At 37.9% G+C, this 18351-nt stretch overlaps 1 protein-coding gene across 1 annotated transcript in view; it reads left to right on the top strand.

Annotated features, from left to right (window-relative positions):
* dmc1 (DNA meiotic recombinase 1) overlaps positions 1 to 9526 on the top strand; it is a 31372-nt gene extending 21846 nt beyond the window's left edge. The window contains 2 exon segments of the mRNA XM_051934889.1: positions 5204 to 5320; positions 9230 to 9526. Coding sequence (XP_051790849.1) covers positions 5204 to 5320; positions 9230 to 9299 — 187 coding nt within the window. The 3' untranslated portion in view covers positions 9300 to 9526.
* The last annotated feature ends 8825 nt before the right edge of the window (positions 9527 to 18351 follow it).

Here is an 18351-nt window from a genome sequence, read left to right as displayed (position 1 = left end):
CATACATTTTAGGAAATCTAAAAGACAGTTTGAGAAGAATATTGCAGAAAAGGCAAAAGACACAATATTTTAGTATTAAAAGAACAGTTAAGGAGAAGATGAAGTGTATTAGGAATGGTAAAGGTTAATTAAAATATGTTGAGAGTGAAATAGCAAATGCTCCAAACTTACATTTGCCTGAGGTTTACACATGCAAAGAAGTCAATAACCTCAGTAACAACTACCAAAACAGGACTGCCAAATATGTACGTAGTGATAAGGAAATTATACAGGAAGAAGTACTGCCTAAATTAAAAAAGATGTTATCTAACAAATCACCAGGACCTGATAAAAATTATTCTAAAGTTGTACTCTTGATGCTTATTTTTCAAAGTAAAGAAAAGTGAAGCCAAAATTAAGGAAGGTGTTTTTGTTGGCCCTGAAATACGTGAACTTATGTTTGACAATGAGTTCAAAAGGAAACTGAAGCCAACTCAATCACCACCCTCATTCGTGCAGGTTGTCCAGAATTTTCTTGACAGTCACAGAGCAGAGAATTATACTGAGGTTGTGGAGAATATGATGAAAGTATATTAGCTTACGGGAGCCAGAATGTCACTGAAGATGCACTTTTTACATTCTCATATTGACTTTTTTCCACTAAATCTAAGCGATGTCAGAGATGAACATGGGGAAAGATTTCATCAAAATATAAAGGTGATGGAAAACTGATATCGGGAAAAATTCACTCCGAGCATGATGGGTGACTACTGTTGGTTCTTGCAAAGAGAGACGGATGTGCAGTACAAGCGCAAAAGGGAGTACCTCCAACATTTTTGGGCACGCTGACCTCACTTATATATTGAGGTGAATTGACATAAATATGCTTTAAACGTGTCCCTGGTATCGTCTTCTGGTTTGTTTTCAGAATAAGCACATCAAAAACAATTTTGATGGGACATAGTCCAAACTCCAGATATCGTATTGATACAGTATATTATATTGATATTTAAAAGTGTCAAAACGTCAATGATGTGTATTTCAAAAACCTGACGTGCTAGCTTAATTCCGATTTCATATAGAAAATCAGTGTAAAACACTTAATAAAGAGAATAAGTTCCCAGAAGCAAACAAAAAATATTTTTTGTAGACCATTGTAATATGAGACAATGTTGAGAATAGGACCTCTAAAATAAAAGTTCAGATTGTGAAAAAGAGTGGACTTTGAAAAGAATACATTCATAATTGATTTGAAGGACACATGGTTAAACCCAGCCACAGGGGATGCACAAACCAGTGTGTTTCTTCATGCTGGTCCCAAGCCCTGATAAATGGAGAGGGTTACGTCAGGAAGGCATCTGGTGTAAAATTTTTCCAAATCAATATGAGCCCCGGGTTAACAATAACCGCCACCAGTACTGTTAGCCAACAGGGTGCTGTCAGAAATTGGGCTACTGTTGGCCAAAGAAGAAGAGGGGGGAGACGTGTCCGGAGGCAGCAGGAGAGGAAGAAAGTAAAGAGAGTGGAACTGAGGGTAGGAACTTTGAATGTTGGCAGTATGACTGGTAAGGGGAGAGAATTAGCAGATATGATGGAGAGAAGAAAGGTTGATATATTGTGCGTGCAAGAGACTAAATGGAAGGGGAGTAAGGCCAGGTGGATCGGAGGTGGATTCAAATTGTTCTATCATGGTGTGGATGGGAGGAGAAATGGGGTAGGAGTTATTCTGAAGGAACAGTATGTCAAGAGTGTTTTGGAGGTGAAGAGTGTCAGGCAGAGTAAAGATTATGAAGCTGGAAATTGGAGGTGTGAAGAAGAATGTTGTTAGTGCATATAGTTGGGTGTGCAATGGGTGAGAAAGAAGGTTTTTGGAGTGAGTTGGATGAAGTGATGAACGGTGTACCCAAGGAACAGAAAGTGGTGATTGGAGTGGATTTCAGTGGGCATGTTGGTGAAGGGAACAGTGGAGAGAAGGATGTGATGGGTAGGTATGGTGTCAAGGAGAGGAATGAAGAAGGTCAGAGGATAGTGGATTTTTGCCGAAAGGATGGACATGTCTGTGGTGAATACGTATTTTAAGAAGAAGGAGGTACATAGGGTGACGTACAAGTGTGAAAGAAGATGCACTCAGGTAGATTACATCCTATGCAGAAGAGCTGATCTGATGGAGATTGAAGACTGCAAAGTGGTGGGAGGGGAAAGTGTAGTTAAGCAGCATAGGATGGTGGTCTGTAGGATGATGTTGGAGATCAAGAAGAGGAAGAGAGTGAGGGCAGAGCCAAGGATCAAATGGTGGAAGTTGAAAAAGGAAGACTGCAAGGTTGAGTTTAGGGAGGAAGTGAGACAGGCACTGGGTGGCAGTGAGGAGTTACCAAACAGCTGGGAAACTACAGCAGATGTAGTAAGAGGGTGACAGCAAGAAAGGTGCTTGGCGTGACATCTGGAAAAAGGAAGGAGGAAAAGGAAACCTGGTGGTGGAGTGAGGAAATACAGGAGAGTATACAGAGGGAAGAGGATGGCAAAGAAGAAGTGGGATAGTCAGAGAGATGCAGAAAGTAGACAAGAGTACAAGGAGATAAGGCGCAAGGTGAAGAGAGAGGTGGCAAAGGCTAAAGAAAAGGCGTATGATGAGTTGTATGAGAGGTTGGACACTAAGGAGGGAGTAAAGGACCTGTACCGATTGGCTAGACAGAGGGACAGAGCTGGAAAAGATGCGCAGCAGGTTAGGGTGATAAAGGATAAAGATGGAAATGTACTCACAAGTGAAGAGAGTGTGTTGATCAGATGGAAAGAGTACTTTGAGAGGCTGATGAATGAAGAGAATGAGAGAGAGAAGAGATTGAATGAGGTGGAGATAATGAGTCAGGAAGTGCAACGGATTAGCAAGGAGGAAGTAAGGACAGCTATGAAGAGGATGAAAAATGGAAAGGCTGTTGGTCCAGATGACATACCTATGGAAGCATGGAGGTGTTTAGGAGAGATGGCAGTAGAGTTTTTAACCAGATTGTTTAATGGAATCTTGGAAAGTGAGAGGATGCCTGAGGAGTGGAGAAGAAGTGTACTGGTGCCGATATCTAAGAATAAGGGGGATATGCAGGACTGAAGTAACTACAGGAGAATAAAATTGATGAGCCACAGCATGAAGTTATGGGAAAGAGTAGTGGAAGCTAGGTTAAGAAGTGAGGTGATGATTAGTGAGCAGCAGTATGGTTTCATGCCAAGAAAGAGCACCACAGATGCAATGTTTGCTCTGAGGATGTTGATGGAGAAGTATAGAGAAGGCCAGAAGGAGTCGCATTGCGTCTTTGTGGACCTGGAGAAAGCATATGGACAGGGTGCCTCGAGAGGAGCTGTGGTATTTTATGAGGAAGTTGGGAGTGGCAGAGAAGTATGTAAGAGTTGGACAGGATATGTACGAGGGAAGTGTGACAGCGGTGAGGTCTGCGGTAGGAGTGACAGATGCATTTAAGTGGGAGGTGGGATTACATCAGGGATCGGCTCTGAGCCCTTTCTTATTTGCAATGGTGATGGCCAGGTTGACAGACGAGATTAGACAGGAGTCCCCGTAGACTATGATGTTTGCTGATGACATTGTGATCTGTAGCGATAGTAGGGAGCAGGTTGAGGAGACCCTGGAGAGGTGGAGATATGCTCTAGAGACGAGAGGAATGAAGGTCAGTAGGAACAAGACAGAATACATGCGTGTAAATAAGAGGGAGGTCAATGGAATGGTGAGGATGCAGGGAGTAGAGTTGGCGAAGGTGGATGAGTTTAAATACTCGGGTTCAACAGTACAGAGTAATGGGGATTGTGAAAGCTAGGTGAAAAAGAGTGCAGGCAGGGTGGAATGAGTGGAGAAGAGTGTCAGGAGTAATTTGTCACAGACGGGTATCAGCAAGAGTGAAAGGTAAGGTCTACAGGACGGTAGTAAAACCAGCTATGTTATATGTGTTGGAGACTGTGGCACTGACCAGAAAGCAGGAGACAGAGCTGGAGGTAGCAGAGTTAAAGATGCTAAGATTTGCACTGGGTGTGATGAGGATGGATAGGATTAGAAATGAGGACATTAGAGGGTCAGTTCAGGTTGGACGGTTGGGAGACAAAGTCAGAGAGGCGAGATTGCGTTGGTTTGGACATGTGCAGAGGAGAGATGCTGGGTATATTGGGAGAAGGATGCTAAGGATAGAGCTGCCAGGGAAGAGGAAGGCCTAAGCAAAGGTTTATGGATGTGGTGAGAGAGGACATGCAGGTGATGGGTGTAACAGAACAAGATGCAGAGGACAGAAAGATAAGGAAGAAGATGATCCGCTGTGGCAACCCCTAATGAGATCGGCTGAAAGAAGAAGATAATGGTCTAATTCAGTGTAGTAGTGCATATTACATGTATTTCTATCAAATTTTTCCCCAGATTAGAACTTGCCTGCATTAGATATTTGTGAACACCTGCCTCCCTTAAACATGAGTTTTTACTATACCTTTGGCTTATTTCATACTGAACTGCAAAGTAGCCTATTGTGCCATTTGGCAAGATGGCACACCATTGCTTAATGTGAATTCTCAAATGTGATTATCTTCACTGAATCGCAAGCTTACTCTGTCAATTTGATAAGTAAGAGGGATCCTAACTCATCTAGTGTAGAGTATACTGTAACCAATGTCTTATGTTACCTAACATTGGTGAGAAATATACACAATGAGAAACAATTAAGTTATTTTTCAACCATATGATTACCACTGTTTTAAAGTAATCATTGATCTCACTGAAACACTGTAAGCCTTATTGCAATTTGTCATTTTGACTGTCTGTTCTTTACTATGCTTCTTTTTATTCTATTCTCTGTTTCTGTTTTTCATTTTCTTTATTTTTTATTAAATTACATTCACTATCTCTATTTTTTTCCATTTTCCATCGTTTGTTAAATTGTTGGGGAAGGACATTTTAATGTGGTTACTTTATTGTATTCAATATAACATTATAATTAATACAGAATTTAGTAATATGCAGTTTTAATTATGGATTTTTGTGCTGACCCTGAAATCAATAAAAAATAAAATCATAGATTAACAAAAATGGAATCGCATTACCCATATCTTCAGTTATAATGATCCGTCATTATATCACTGATTTATTTGCTCTTATTTATGTATTTAGTTCTTGAATTTCAGGACTAACATTCTGTGTGTTCTTGCCTTCCTTGTACTGTATGCTGTTTTATTTTCACAGTTTCCAGGCTGATCCAAAGAAACCAATAGGGGGACACATTTTGGCACATGCTTCCACAACCAGAATCAGTCTTAGAAAAGGAAGAGGAGAAATGCGCATCGCCAAGATTTATGACAGGTTAAGATTTGCATTTGTGTATTTAATAGAAGTTAGTGGTTGGGATTTATTAAGATGATGACAACAGTAATTAAGAAAAGATATGCAAATAACAAGTTTCTGTATTGCTTTTAGGGCTTATACTTAATTTTATATATAAAAATCATAGAGATAAGGCTTTTTGAGGCAGTTACTGTTGAGTGCAACTTACATTTGCACTAGTTTCAATATACAAGATATGAAAAATTTACAAACAAATATGCAGATTATTAATGTGTGTATATAAGTATATGTACATGCCAAGTGTTCATTTGCTTTGTAAAAAATGGTGATATTGAACTAATGTATTTAAAAAATGTTGTTTTTGTATATTCTACAGCTGTACATGCACACAGAAAATTTTCCAACAAAATTTGTTATGTGTGCAAATATTCAGATGGATTCAGCTCAATTCATTATCATTAAACTGTAGTTTATAATACACTAAAAAGAATTTGCTGCAATTCTCACTTTTGCAGAAAAATGAAAAATGCAGTGACAGCGCAGTAAGTGGGACATATTGTAGCAGATACACTCCACTAAACAAGGCAATATCAAAAGTGAAATTGCGAATCATCAAACTTAGAAAAGCTTGGTTTTCTTTATCTACCATTTAGTGAAATATAAATATACAATATGTGCTATACAGAAGCAACAACTAGACAATGCAAGTAACTGAGCTACAGAAGAGTCTGCAATTTTATATTGGTCATATAAATTGATGGTAGTGTACTAACATAATTGTATGTTGGTCAAAAGTGACTGATGACTGTATGGTAGTTAAGAGTTTAATGATCCAGGATAAAATGGTGTTTGACTCTACTAGTATGAAATTAAATGCTATTTAACATTGTTTAGAGAGACAAACAATTTGTTGCTAGATTGTTTGGGCCCTTAAATGAGGGGAAACGTCTAAAAACTCTTGCCAGTGTCATTGCTGTATTAACAAAGAACTTTAATGATAATAAAATACCATTTCAATGGAATGGACATGTGTGCATAGTGGTGAGGCCAAGACAGTACAGTAATCCCTCACCTATCGCGGGGGTTACGTTCCAGAGCCCAAAACCCCCCCCCCCCCCCCCCCCCCCGCGATAGGTGAAATCCGCGAAGTAGCGACCTATATTTATTTTATTATTTATACATATTTTAAGGCTTTATAAACCCTTCCCACACTCTTATAAACCTTTCTCACTCTCTTGTTAACCTTTCCCACGCTCTTATAAACACTTCCTATGCTCTTAAACACTTTCTACATTCTTAAACACCTCAGACCAACACTGCACACTGCCTGCACGCAGCGATCAGACGTCAATGTGTCTGCACTCGCTTTGTGAAGGGGGCAGCTGAACTCACGCTGAGCAGAAATGGACTTTGTGCTGCTTCTGCCAAAATGCCTGCTTGTCGCTCTGCTTGAGGAGTGTGTGTGTGTGGGTGTGTGAGAGCTGAACGCACCTTCGCTCAAACCCCCCCCCCCCTCCCCGGAAGCGCAATAGGCTCCTGCCACTTCGCATTGTCAAGGGGGTGGGGAGCTGAATGAACGCTAAGGAGAAGTGGACTTTGTGCTGGGTTTGTGCTGCTTGTCGCTCTGCGTGTCAATAATTTAAAAAGCCTGTACAATCAGGCTTTTAGGTGTACATCACCAATTTTCCTGTCTCACTGTCTTGTCTTGCGTGAAGTTAAAATGTTTTATAATAGTGAGATGTTACTCATATCCTTAGCCCGACATCCACATATCATATGTGCTAACAAAGTGTGTTTTATAAGTTTACATGTGTTTAAAGCATGTGGGATGGGTATTTTTAAGGCTTAAACTAAAAAAATGTTTATTTATATGGTCTTTCTATATCACGGATTTTCTCCTGTTGCTGATGGGTCTGGAACATAACTTCCGCGATAGGCGGGCAATCACTTGTATTTAAAAATCCGCGAAGTCGTGAATCCGCGAAAAGTGAACCGCGAAGTAGCGAGGGATTACTGTATATCCCAGCCCACTCTGTGCCAAAAAATGTAAAATTTTAAATGTATTCTTATTAAACACACTTCCATTTATAAGCCAAATGTTATATTGTTACAACATAAACATTATATGTTACAACACACACCCACCACCCCCACAAGTGATGCCAATTTGTTATTTTGCCTTGGGTGGTGCAGTGTTACTTACCCTTGCCAGGCCCGTTTGTTGGTCACGTGACTTTTGCCGCTAAATCTCTCACAAGATGACAACATCATTTTAGTACATGAGGATACACATGTCTCTGTGTCCAGGTTTTAGATCCTTTACTATTAACTCCTTTCTTTACTTATTGCAAAAGGTGTTTTCCAAGAAGAAATTAGTTTAGGACCTTTTTATGTGTTTTCCCAACTTTGCCTTTGCTTAGTATTTCCGATTTTCATGCTTGATTTTGTGACTTTTGATTAAAATCCATGACCTTTTTTTCAGCTTTCCCTTTTCTTAGCCCCTGTGATTTCTCAAATGTTTTAAGTTTCTACTAGTTTCCTTTCTGGTTACTTCCTGTACACTAGGGATGTCAAATTATACAAAAATTAGAGTTTGAATACTAAATTAAAAATAGGCAAGTATTCAAATATAGTCACATGAAGGTTAAAAGCTCTAAATGATACTACATGTGTGCTTGTATTTAATGCGTCTTTGTATGTTTCATTATTATTAATGATTTTACTTTTTTCTTGGGGTGCATTTGAAAAGCACTTAGTGCTTATGACTCATGCACTTACAAAGCATGGCCCTTCACAAAAATGGAAATAGAAAGTGATGTGGTCAATGAGAAAAGCTGAACTGAGACACTTCACATGCCTGTAATGCATATATGACAACCATAAAAAATTACTCAATACGGAGTTACTGAATTGATTAAATGTTGTGTTGTAATGATCTTTAAGTATTTCCTTTTTATTGCATCTTTTTATTTGGCAAACACTCTCATTAACATCAACTTAAAAATTATGCTCCTAAGTAAAAATAACACACTGCAAAATATTAAAGTAAATCACAAATTTTAATTTATAGTTAAAAAAAAGTTTGTGGAAGGTAGATCATATGTACGGAGCAGACCATTTTGATCAGTTTGTAGAGTGTAGAGTGGCAGAGTGCTGTCAAAAAATAACATATGGGATTAAACTAAATGAGATTCTTTTCCCCTTTTACACATGCAGCAAAATTATAACACATGTAACCTTCATACTTATTTTTCATTAATCCATTGTTTTAGGAATTATGTGTCAAGTTGCCAGCCTCCAAAAAACACCCATTGGTTGAGGTAGCTAAGTATGCTTTCCTAACAAGGAAAATATTCCTTAAAATGGATATTTTAAAGCTGTTGTAATAATAGGTAAATCGAAAATATTGCAGTTATTATTTTATTATGTTTAATGAGAAAGGAAATATTTTTTGTTTCTATGTGAGTGACTAATTGTTTAAATATAAAGTATTAAGGCAATTCAGGGATATCAAGTTCAAGAGTAAAACAGGATTAGGAGCAAAAAAATACATTTAGAGCAGAGAAGTTCAGTAAAAAAGCTACCAATAATAATTATAATTAAAAATTATAAAAATGATGTTTGTGGAAAGGATTTGCAAAACACATATAAATACAGAAGTATTACAGATAGTGTGCCTGGAGTAACACAATGCCCAAATTAGTAAAATAAGGTGTTCCTTTACAATTTAATGTCAGTGTTTGCCTTTGAATATTTTTTTTATATGGATTTGAATTACATTTGAATAATGACATTTGATCTAACAGCCCTACTGTACACACCAAATCCCAGCCTGAAGATTACAATTACCACCCCCAAATTTAGCTTTTTATTAATTTAAATACAAGCAGTACAGTGTGACAGAATATATTTTTTCTTTTCTTACAGTCCAGATATGCCAGAGAATGAGGCAACATTCTCCATAAGTGCAGGAGGAGTAACAGATGCAAAGGAGTGAAATACAAACAAAACTGTTAAGAGTAAAATTTGATAATAGACTTGTTACATAAATAGTTTGGATTGTTAAAAACAGGAATATGCAGATATTCAAAAGTAAATAACAATGAAAGTTCTGTCTAAACTGCAGGAAAAATTCAGTTGAGAATAAAATACCAAGCAAACCCCACTTGTAATGTTACATTTCAAGGTTTTCTTTATGCTTTTAACTGGTCTAGTTCTTGTAAACAAACCTTTGCATTGTTTGATATTACTTTCATATTATTTGCTGTGTTTAAATAAAAATAAATGAAATCCTGTGTTAGATTCTGTTGTGTTTATATAATTAATAGCAATAGTAAAGTTTAAAGTTGAGCATGTCTAAAAGGAAGTGAAAATTACTGTCAATGTGCAAATTACTGTGGTCCACCAAATTATTTATATAACCCACTGGTTTGGTATAGCATTGTTGGGAGTAATGGCCATGGAACAGCAGTGCTACTTGCTGCATCATTTCCCGATCTCCAATGTATTTGCTTGAAGGGGTAAAATTTTAAAAAGCCACTGTGCAGCATCTTTTTTACTACAACAGTGTTTTAACATACCCTAATTAATTTGCTAATTGAAAGTATTTTCCAAACAGTTTTCAGAAAAGTAAACTGCTTCTGTTAAAATGAGTGCCTACAAAGATAGCATTAATACAGTAGTTATGCCCTAATCTACCCATTATTTTCACACTCTACCCTTATTATCCTAACTAACATCTATTGGATATGGTTATTGAATTTCACTGCGTTAAAGAACCTCTACACTCAGTCACTATTCAGGGAGTTATATGAAGGTGGTACAAAAAATAATAATAATACATCAATGACATGCTGGACTGGTCTCACAACAGAGAGGAATTATACGAGAAAGAACTGTGGCAAGCAGGCGGGGGCAGGACGCCAGGAAGAGGGACTATGCCTCCTCCGGACCATGAGGGGGCGACTGCCCTGGTGGCTATGGGGACCACGGGAAAGGAGCTTGAAAGCTCAACCCTATAGATAGATAGATAGATAGATAGATAGATAGATAGATAGATAGATAGATAGATAGATAGATAGATAGATAGATAGATAGATAGATAGATAGATAGATAGATAGATAGATAGATAGATAGATAGATAGATAGATAGATAGATAGATAGATAGATACTTTATTAATCCCAATGGGAAATTCACATTCTTCAGCAGCAGCATACTGATACAATAAATAATACCGGAAGTGCTTTGGGAAAGAAGACCAGGGACACCTGCACAGCCAGTACTTCCACCGCACCAGGAAGTGCCAGTGGAAGTTCATCGGGAGGCACCTGGAGCAGGTCCGAGTGAACATAAAAGAGGCCGCCTCCCTCCATTCGGCAGCTGGAGTCGGGTGGAAGAGGATGAAGCCTGGAGGAGAGGAGTGGAGGCGGTGAAGAGAGGCATTGTGTGAGGTCTGGACTTAAGGGTGATTGGTGCAGGGGCACTGAGTTGTGTGGTATATTTGTAAATTGTGTAAATGAAGCATGTGTGGTGATCTAAAACGATGTCTGTCTGTCTGTGTCTGGGCTGTACCCCACAAGAACAAATTCTTTTTTTCTTAAGAGACTTCATTCTTTTAATGTGGGTCACATGGGACACATTCTCAATCCACTGGAGGTAGTAGTGAAGGAAAGAATGAAGACAAAACTAATGGCCATTGTGAATATCTATCCGAGGTACACTATCATTGATTGCTATTTGTCAACTAATTATTCAGCAGGAGTCTGTCAAGAAATGCTACTGGGGCTCCATCATACCTACAGCAAAACACCTTTATAATGCCTCTCTCTGACTACTCTCTTTACCAACAGAAAATTCAGATATTCTTTCTTCTTTTTTGTAATTCTTGAGTATGTTTGAAGGAGGATATCTATATTATTATATAATATAATCTTTCTAGAGTTTTTGAGTTACTATAAAAGCTAAATTTCCCCTTGGGACAAATAAAGTACAGTTTTTCTATGTATAAACCTACTTTTTTTCTCACTGTAAAAAATAAATAAGTTACATTTTATTTGTCACATACACATTATGCATACAGTCCAATATGTAGTGAAATGCTTACTTGCTTAACTCCAAGACTTAACATTTAAAAGGAATATAAAGCACAATAACAGCTTCTGTTTTTTTCTCCCAAAGTCCACAATCAGCTCCTGCATTTTGCTGACATTTGGGAGATGACTGTTGTCCTGATACCAGCGTGACAAACTCTACACTTTATCTGAGATCGAGCCCACCACAGCTGTCAGCAAACTTGTCAATTACTGAATGTTACAGCAATGTGTAGTCATGCAGTCATATGTGTAATTTTAAACACGCGTTTTAAAATTGGGGCAATCAACTCTTCTGTATCAAAGTTCTGGTTTAAAATAAGGGAGTCTTGTATATATTTTTTTTTAACTCTGACAGATTCCACTTAGGTTCCCTGTTTCCACAATTAGCAAACATTCTATGAGGTTTGCAGGCAAATCTAAATTGTGAGCTAAATGTCCCTTGCTACAAACTTCTATGCTTTCCAGAGCTTGATGTTGCCTAAGCCTCAGTATTGCTTGATTAGGATTAAGCTTTTCAGAGAACAATGCTGCATAAGATGTCAAAAATTGATAGTTTTAAATGTATAATTTATTGTCATGAAATGTTGCTAAGGTATTAAAATATTGCAGCAAATGCAGTAGATGCAGATTTTAAGAACCTATCTCTTAATCAGAAACTTATGTGGCATATTAATTAGTCTTGATTTTAAATACTTTTTACATTTGCAGTAAGCAATGATTATAATTAATTAAAATACAGACAGAAATAAACAAATGGAACCTTATTTATAAAATTTTTATTAAAGAAATTTTAAAGAATTCCAAGGTACGTTTACAACCACACAATATATTAAAAAAAAACTGCAAATTTGTTAAACTGAATGTTATTTAATACTAGCATGTGTGCCTGGTGCTGCCCAGCATGGAATAAACTGCAGGTGTGGTCACTAAATAAATTCCTGAGGGTAAACATTTTGCCCAAATTTCACTAACTAAACCGACAGTGAAGAGGAACTTGGCATGCCTAAGCCAAATCTACAAAATTGTCTCCTAGGGGCATTTTTGTATCATAATGAAACACACACAGTGTTCTTCCCCAGCACAAATGGGGAATCGTTGAAAAGTCTGGTGGGGATAGGTTAAATGGTGTGGATTTGCAAACACACAAGCATACAGCATGCACGTTCTTCTCATGTCTAGAAAGGATGTTCCTTCTGTTTTTTCTCCCACAACCCCAACCCAAGTTAGGTTTGCCCTACATCGTATTAAAGTTGATTAGTCTGATTGGAGAATATTCCGATTAAAATATTATTTCTAAAAAGAATTTGTAAATTTAATAAAGTCACTAATTCAGGTTCCTTGTGCTCTATTGCGCTTTTTAATATACAGCAACAGATGTATACAGCTGAATCAAAATGATGACATTACCCATGTACAGTTAAAGTTTTTCTTGTGATAGTGTGGCCTAGTCATTGGAGTAGAGACAACAAGACCAGGTTGTCATGTGCATCCAAAGAGCCCTAATTTGTCTAAATGTGTGATTTCCATGTCTTTCATTTTGCACCTAAAATGACTTTACTGAAGTTCGTCGTACGCAAACATACTACGAGTAGAAAAAAAGTCTGAGCTCCATAAAAGAGTTAAGACAGATTATTTCAAAGTGAAACGCCCCAGATGAAATCGCATGTAAATAGCGCTACAGCATTTGACATGAACTGTTAACGGAACTTTCGTGATTGAAGTCTTTCGATTTAAGACAGCTCAGACATTACTGGACTGAAACAAAGGCAGCTGCTGGTTATAATATTTGATATCCAAGACACGGCATTGTATGCCTTCTGCCTGTACACATGGATAGACCGTGAAGTACTGTTTTCCTATGTATTTAGTACTCTAATGTAAAGCAAAGAGCCCCAGTTGGGAGGTTGGAAGCTTGCACTGATGCGTTGAGCCCATAAAAAATGGATATAAGCATATCTAAACCTTAAATGTACCTCATCTTCTAGTCTTAACAGCCCAGATAGGATCGATCTTTGGACTGTTTCTCCATGTGCTGTTCTTTGTTCATTCTGGAAGTACCGGGAAAGATTCAATGTGAGACGGGTGATTAACTAACAAAGGCTTAGATTTAATGGCCGTCAACGTTATTATAACTTTACTTGAGTGATAAAAGGATGCTTATTAGACTCACTGAAAATAAATAATGCCCCATGAATATTTATTATGTTGTTTTCCTGAAAGGAAAGTTAACCGTTTGAAAATGTATGCGCATAACTAGACTGAGGTCAGAGCTTTCAAACTGTGAATATCTTCTGTATGCACAAAATATTCTGTTCGCAGATTTTTGCATTTAAGCCCAAACATTAAGTAGAATTCACATATCTAAAAAATGAAGGAATCTAAAACATAAACACAGAAATGCTGGAATAGTAAATATTTTTTTTCCAGGTATAGAAATTAAAACTATAAGTAATGAAAGTCTTTTAATTAAATTAAAAATTGAATCAAATATTGCAATAGGTAGCTTCAGCATGTAAAGAGGGTAATCATGTCCATTAGGAGATTATTTATGCCTATTAAGCACAAGAAAAATTGATAGAATTTACAAGCCAGAGGGTAGGAATGAGACAGGTAAATAGGAGTTGGGGTCACTCTTTTGGTCTGATATCCATTTTTTTGTCAAGGTAATGGTGGCCAATAATGGGGCAATTATATCCATTAGAAACTTATCAATGTTTATTAAGCATTAGAAAATATTGGTGACTGGGCAAAAACACAGGAATGTAGGAGTCAGATAATAATGAGAAAAATATACAGAGTGAGGTAATCTCATGATAGGAGATTGTATTAAAATGAGGTACTGCTGGACTAACAGGACTCACTTCATTGAACTGGGTCAGCTTTGTGCTTTATGCAATAAAGTATAAATTCTGGTTGCTTATTCAGAAACTTTTTTATTCCAAATGGAAACAAATCTTTCTCCACAGCACAGGTCAACTATCACTTAGGTAAAAATTTTACATTGTGGTGTAGTGTCGGAAAGTGAGTTTGAGTGAAGTCACTGATGTATAGCTGTGACACCAGAGAGCCACTCACAAAGAGTTTATTTCATTTAAATAGAAAATGAAAATGGGGAAAACAGGTGATTTAATTGTCTGCTTTGTATATTTATTTGTTTACCGTTAATGTCTGTGTCATTGATTGCACAGAGTGTCTTTCCTTTACAGAAGTAGGTTTTATCTAGTTGGCTTTCCTTCACATTTCAAAAAGCTAGGAAGGAAAAGAGAAGAGTATGAATATGGTGTCTTTGAATCAATAGGTTAATGTCCTAAATATCCAAACTGTTGGGATACTGTTTGTTATCACAAAAAAACTCAAGCCCTCCAAAATCCATATATATATAGCTAAACACAAGTCCTCTACATATACAGTAGATGTTAAGAATAAAATTAGATAATTGAAGCCTTTAACCAGAGGCTGTACAGTTTAAGGTAGTACTCTACTACAACTAATGGATAAAGAGCATGTTTTTGTATTATTAGTTTGTTAATAGTAAAAAATGACTGTTGTAACAATTTAGTCTAACATTTGAAAATTCACACAGTCCACCATACATTCTTGAAGTCTTTACTTTTATTTTATAGAAACAAGAACAAAACAAAAATGTAAAGCCAGTGATAAAATCATATTTATTCTTTCAGTTCCAAAAGTACATAGGCAACTGTATAAAACCAACTTTTTTTGTGTGGTCCTGTCCAGTTGGTTTTGTATGTTGATAAAGACTATTATTTACATTGGACTGCAGTTGTGAGAGATCAATTCTAATTTGAAATGCTAAATTTGGACAATTTACTGTGCTGCTGAACTAAAACTCCAGGCATTCCCTGCTGGTTCCTGAATGGGCACCAGTAGGGAGGATTGCTGCCATCTAGCACCTGGGGGGAATGAACGTTCTCCAGGGACAGTCCTTTGTTGTCCTCTTCTTTCAAGGTGAAGGTGTTAAATCCAACCAGGGTGCCTTTATGTTACCTCAAGGCCTCCCCGCCTATCCATTCTGTATGCTTCCTACAATATGATTAACCTTAAGATTAAAATTGTTGATGTGATTAACATTCATTATCTCATTACAATGGCACCTATCAGGATATATTAGGCAGCAAGTGAACAGTCAGTACTTGAAGGTGATGTGTTGGAAGAAGAAAAAATGGGCAAGCTTAAGGATCTCAGCGACTTTAACAAGGACCAATTTGTTATGGTTGGATGACTGAGTCACAGCATCCGCACAATGGCAGGTTTTTTAGGGTGTTCCTGGTATGCAGTGGTTAGTACCTACCTAAGTGGGCTAAAGAAGGATAACCGGTGAACTGGTGACAAGGTCATGGGTGCCCAAACTTCAGAGATTCATATGGAGAGCAAAGGCTAGCCCATCTTGTCCAATCCCAGAGAAGAGCCACTGTAACACAAATTGTTGAGAAAGTTATCAGAACACACTGTGCAACACAGCTTGCTGCGTATGGGTGTGTGTAAGCACAGATGGGTCAGAGTGCCAATGCTGACCCCTGTCCATTGCTGAAAGAACCTACTATAGGAATGTGAGCATAAAAACTTAGACCCTGGAGTATTGGCCGATGGTGGCCTGGCTTGATGGATCACATTTTCTTTCAGATCTTGTGTTGTTTACCTGGGGAAGAGATGCACTATGGATGAAGGCAAGCTGGCAGAGAGAGTGTGATGCTTTGAGCAAAGGTCTGCTTTGAAACCTTGGGTCTTGTCATTTATGTGGACATTTTTTCAATGAGGAAAATGTGTATCTTCCTTCAACAAGAATAGGTTGTTCTTGTTTATGTGGATGTTATTTTGATACATAACACCTACCTTATAGATTGCTGCAGACCATATACACTCCTTCATGGCAACAGTATTCCCTGATGGCAGTGGCCTCTTTCAGCAGGATAATGTGCCATGCCACACTGCAAACATTGTTCAGGAATGGTTTGAAGATAATGTCAAAGAGTTTAATCCTGTTGAGCATCTGTGAGATGTGATGGATGCCATACCTTGCAACTTACAGGACTTAAAGGATTTTCTGCAAACTAAACTGTTTTGGCAGCATGAGGAGGACATACACAGTATTAGGCAGGTGGTTTATGATAAGTTATATATTGTCATAGACAACACAGGTTGGCTGGGATCCTGGCCATGACGGCTGTTTACTTACCTGGCCAGGAAGAAAACAATAGATGGGTATCAAGACCGGGCACCTTTATCTTTCCAGGGCCATAGGTTCCATCAGTACACTGGGAGGCCATATCCCTCTGGTTTGACTCTTGGTTGGGCATCCGCAGTGCTTCATGGAAATTAAAGTATCAAAGGAAAGCCTGCAGGGATCCTCTGGTGCCACTCGTGAGAGCTGCTTGGGGTTAGGCTCTCCTGTTATGGAGAGGTTCCAACTGGCCCAGAAGTGCTTCTTAGGTGCCCTGTGGTAGTACCTGAAGAATTCCCGGGTCTGGTATAAAGGAATCTGCTCCACTTCAGCTTGGTGAGTTGGGTATGGAGGATGGACAAAGCTCACCTGTGGAGGACGAAAGAAAGAAAGAAAGAAAGAAAGAAAGAAAGAAAGAAATCGGCTTGTGTGATTATGGAGAAAGAATTATTATTATTGTAATAAAGCTTTCCTTTGAACAAGGGGAATTGTGTCTTTGTGGTTGTTTCTGGGGTTGCCAAAAAGATAAGAAATGCATTGTAAGAGGAGACATCCAAAATATTAAATAAAATTACAAGTAACCAGCATAGGGTTCTTCTTTTGCAGTTGTAGCCACTCACCAACTTGTCCAAATTATTTACTCTTCCTGTTGTAGCATTGCAATACATAATGATTTCTGGTTTATGAAGCTAAATGCCACATATTTTCTGGTCCCTATGCAGCATGGTCATGAGTACCACTTTTTTTTCCTTTTCTTAGGATGTAAGACACCAGGGATGTGTCAGTAGTGAATACAAGCTTCTTTTATTTTCATTTTACAAGAAACAATTGACATTCAATACAATCAAGTCAGACTTAAGAGAAAGACAGGAAGGCCAAAAGACAGAGTAAAACTTTAAGAGTAGAATCCTTTCCCCCAATATACTGTAAATGCTTATTCTAAAATTTTATTGATTAGATCCTGCCAGGTTTAAATAGAATGGAACTTACTTAAATTCATAGGCCTGTTGTTTGTACTCATCAGCTGAGGTGGGAACTCTGTTTTGTTTTCCTTATTGTTCATACCACTGCCAGGTTTCTCTTCAGAAAGTTCAGTTCCATTGTGTGAAGTACAAACATTGTCATATATAAAAGTACAAAATTGTCACATATGATTTTGTGAAAATGGAGTCCCTGTGTCACATATCCAGCACAACCTGTATCCCTTGGTTTTTGTCAGGGGTTCCTCCGTCAGACTTTCCAGTATGTAAATGGGTGTTACAGACCAGATCTTGATTCCATGTTTTTTTACATTTAGATGTAACGCACTGCCTGACATTTCTTCAACTTCCAAATTGGACACTCCTTTCATGTCAGCTTTTCTCTCTTCTAAAATGATTTCAAAGGGCATCTGAACAGTGTTTTTTTTTTTTAACATACTGGTTGTTTTTTAGAAAGAAGCCACATATGAAGAGCTATTTATTTAATGTATCCCTCCAAAATTCTATTTTGAAAAGAAATTAGAATGATTGAACTGATGGGATTAGGTTTTGGGTATTGGGAAACATTGCTTTTAAAGGGGTGTTATTGTCCATCCATCCATCCATGTTCCAACCCGCTGAATCCGAACACAGGGTCACGGGGGTCTGCTGGAGCCAATCCCAGCCAACACAGGGCACAAGGCAGGGAACCAATCCTGGGCAGGGCGCCAACCCACCGCAGGGGTGTTATTGTCTCTGAAGCTATTGCTTTATAGACAGTTGACACATCTGCATTGCTCCTGGGTCTAGCGA

This window comes from Erpetoichthys calabaricus, chromosome 12 (genome assembly GCF_900747795.2).
Source record: "Erpetoichthys calabaricus chromosome 12, fErpCal1.3, whole genome shotgun sequence".
Taxonomy (NCBI): domain Eukaryota; kingdom Metazoa; phylum Chordata; class Cladistia; order Polypteriformes; family Polypteridae; genus Erpetoichthys; species Erpetoichthys calabaricus.
Note: the sequence above shows the minus strand (reverse complement) of the source record. Positions and strands in the feature narration are given on the sequence as shown.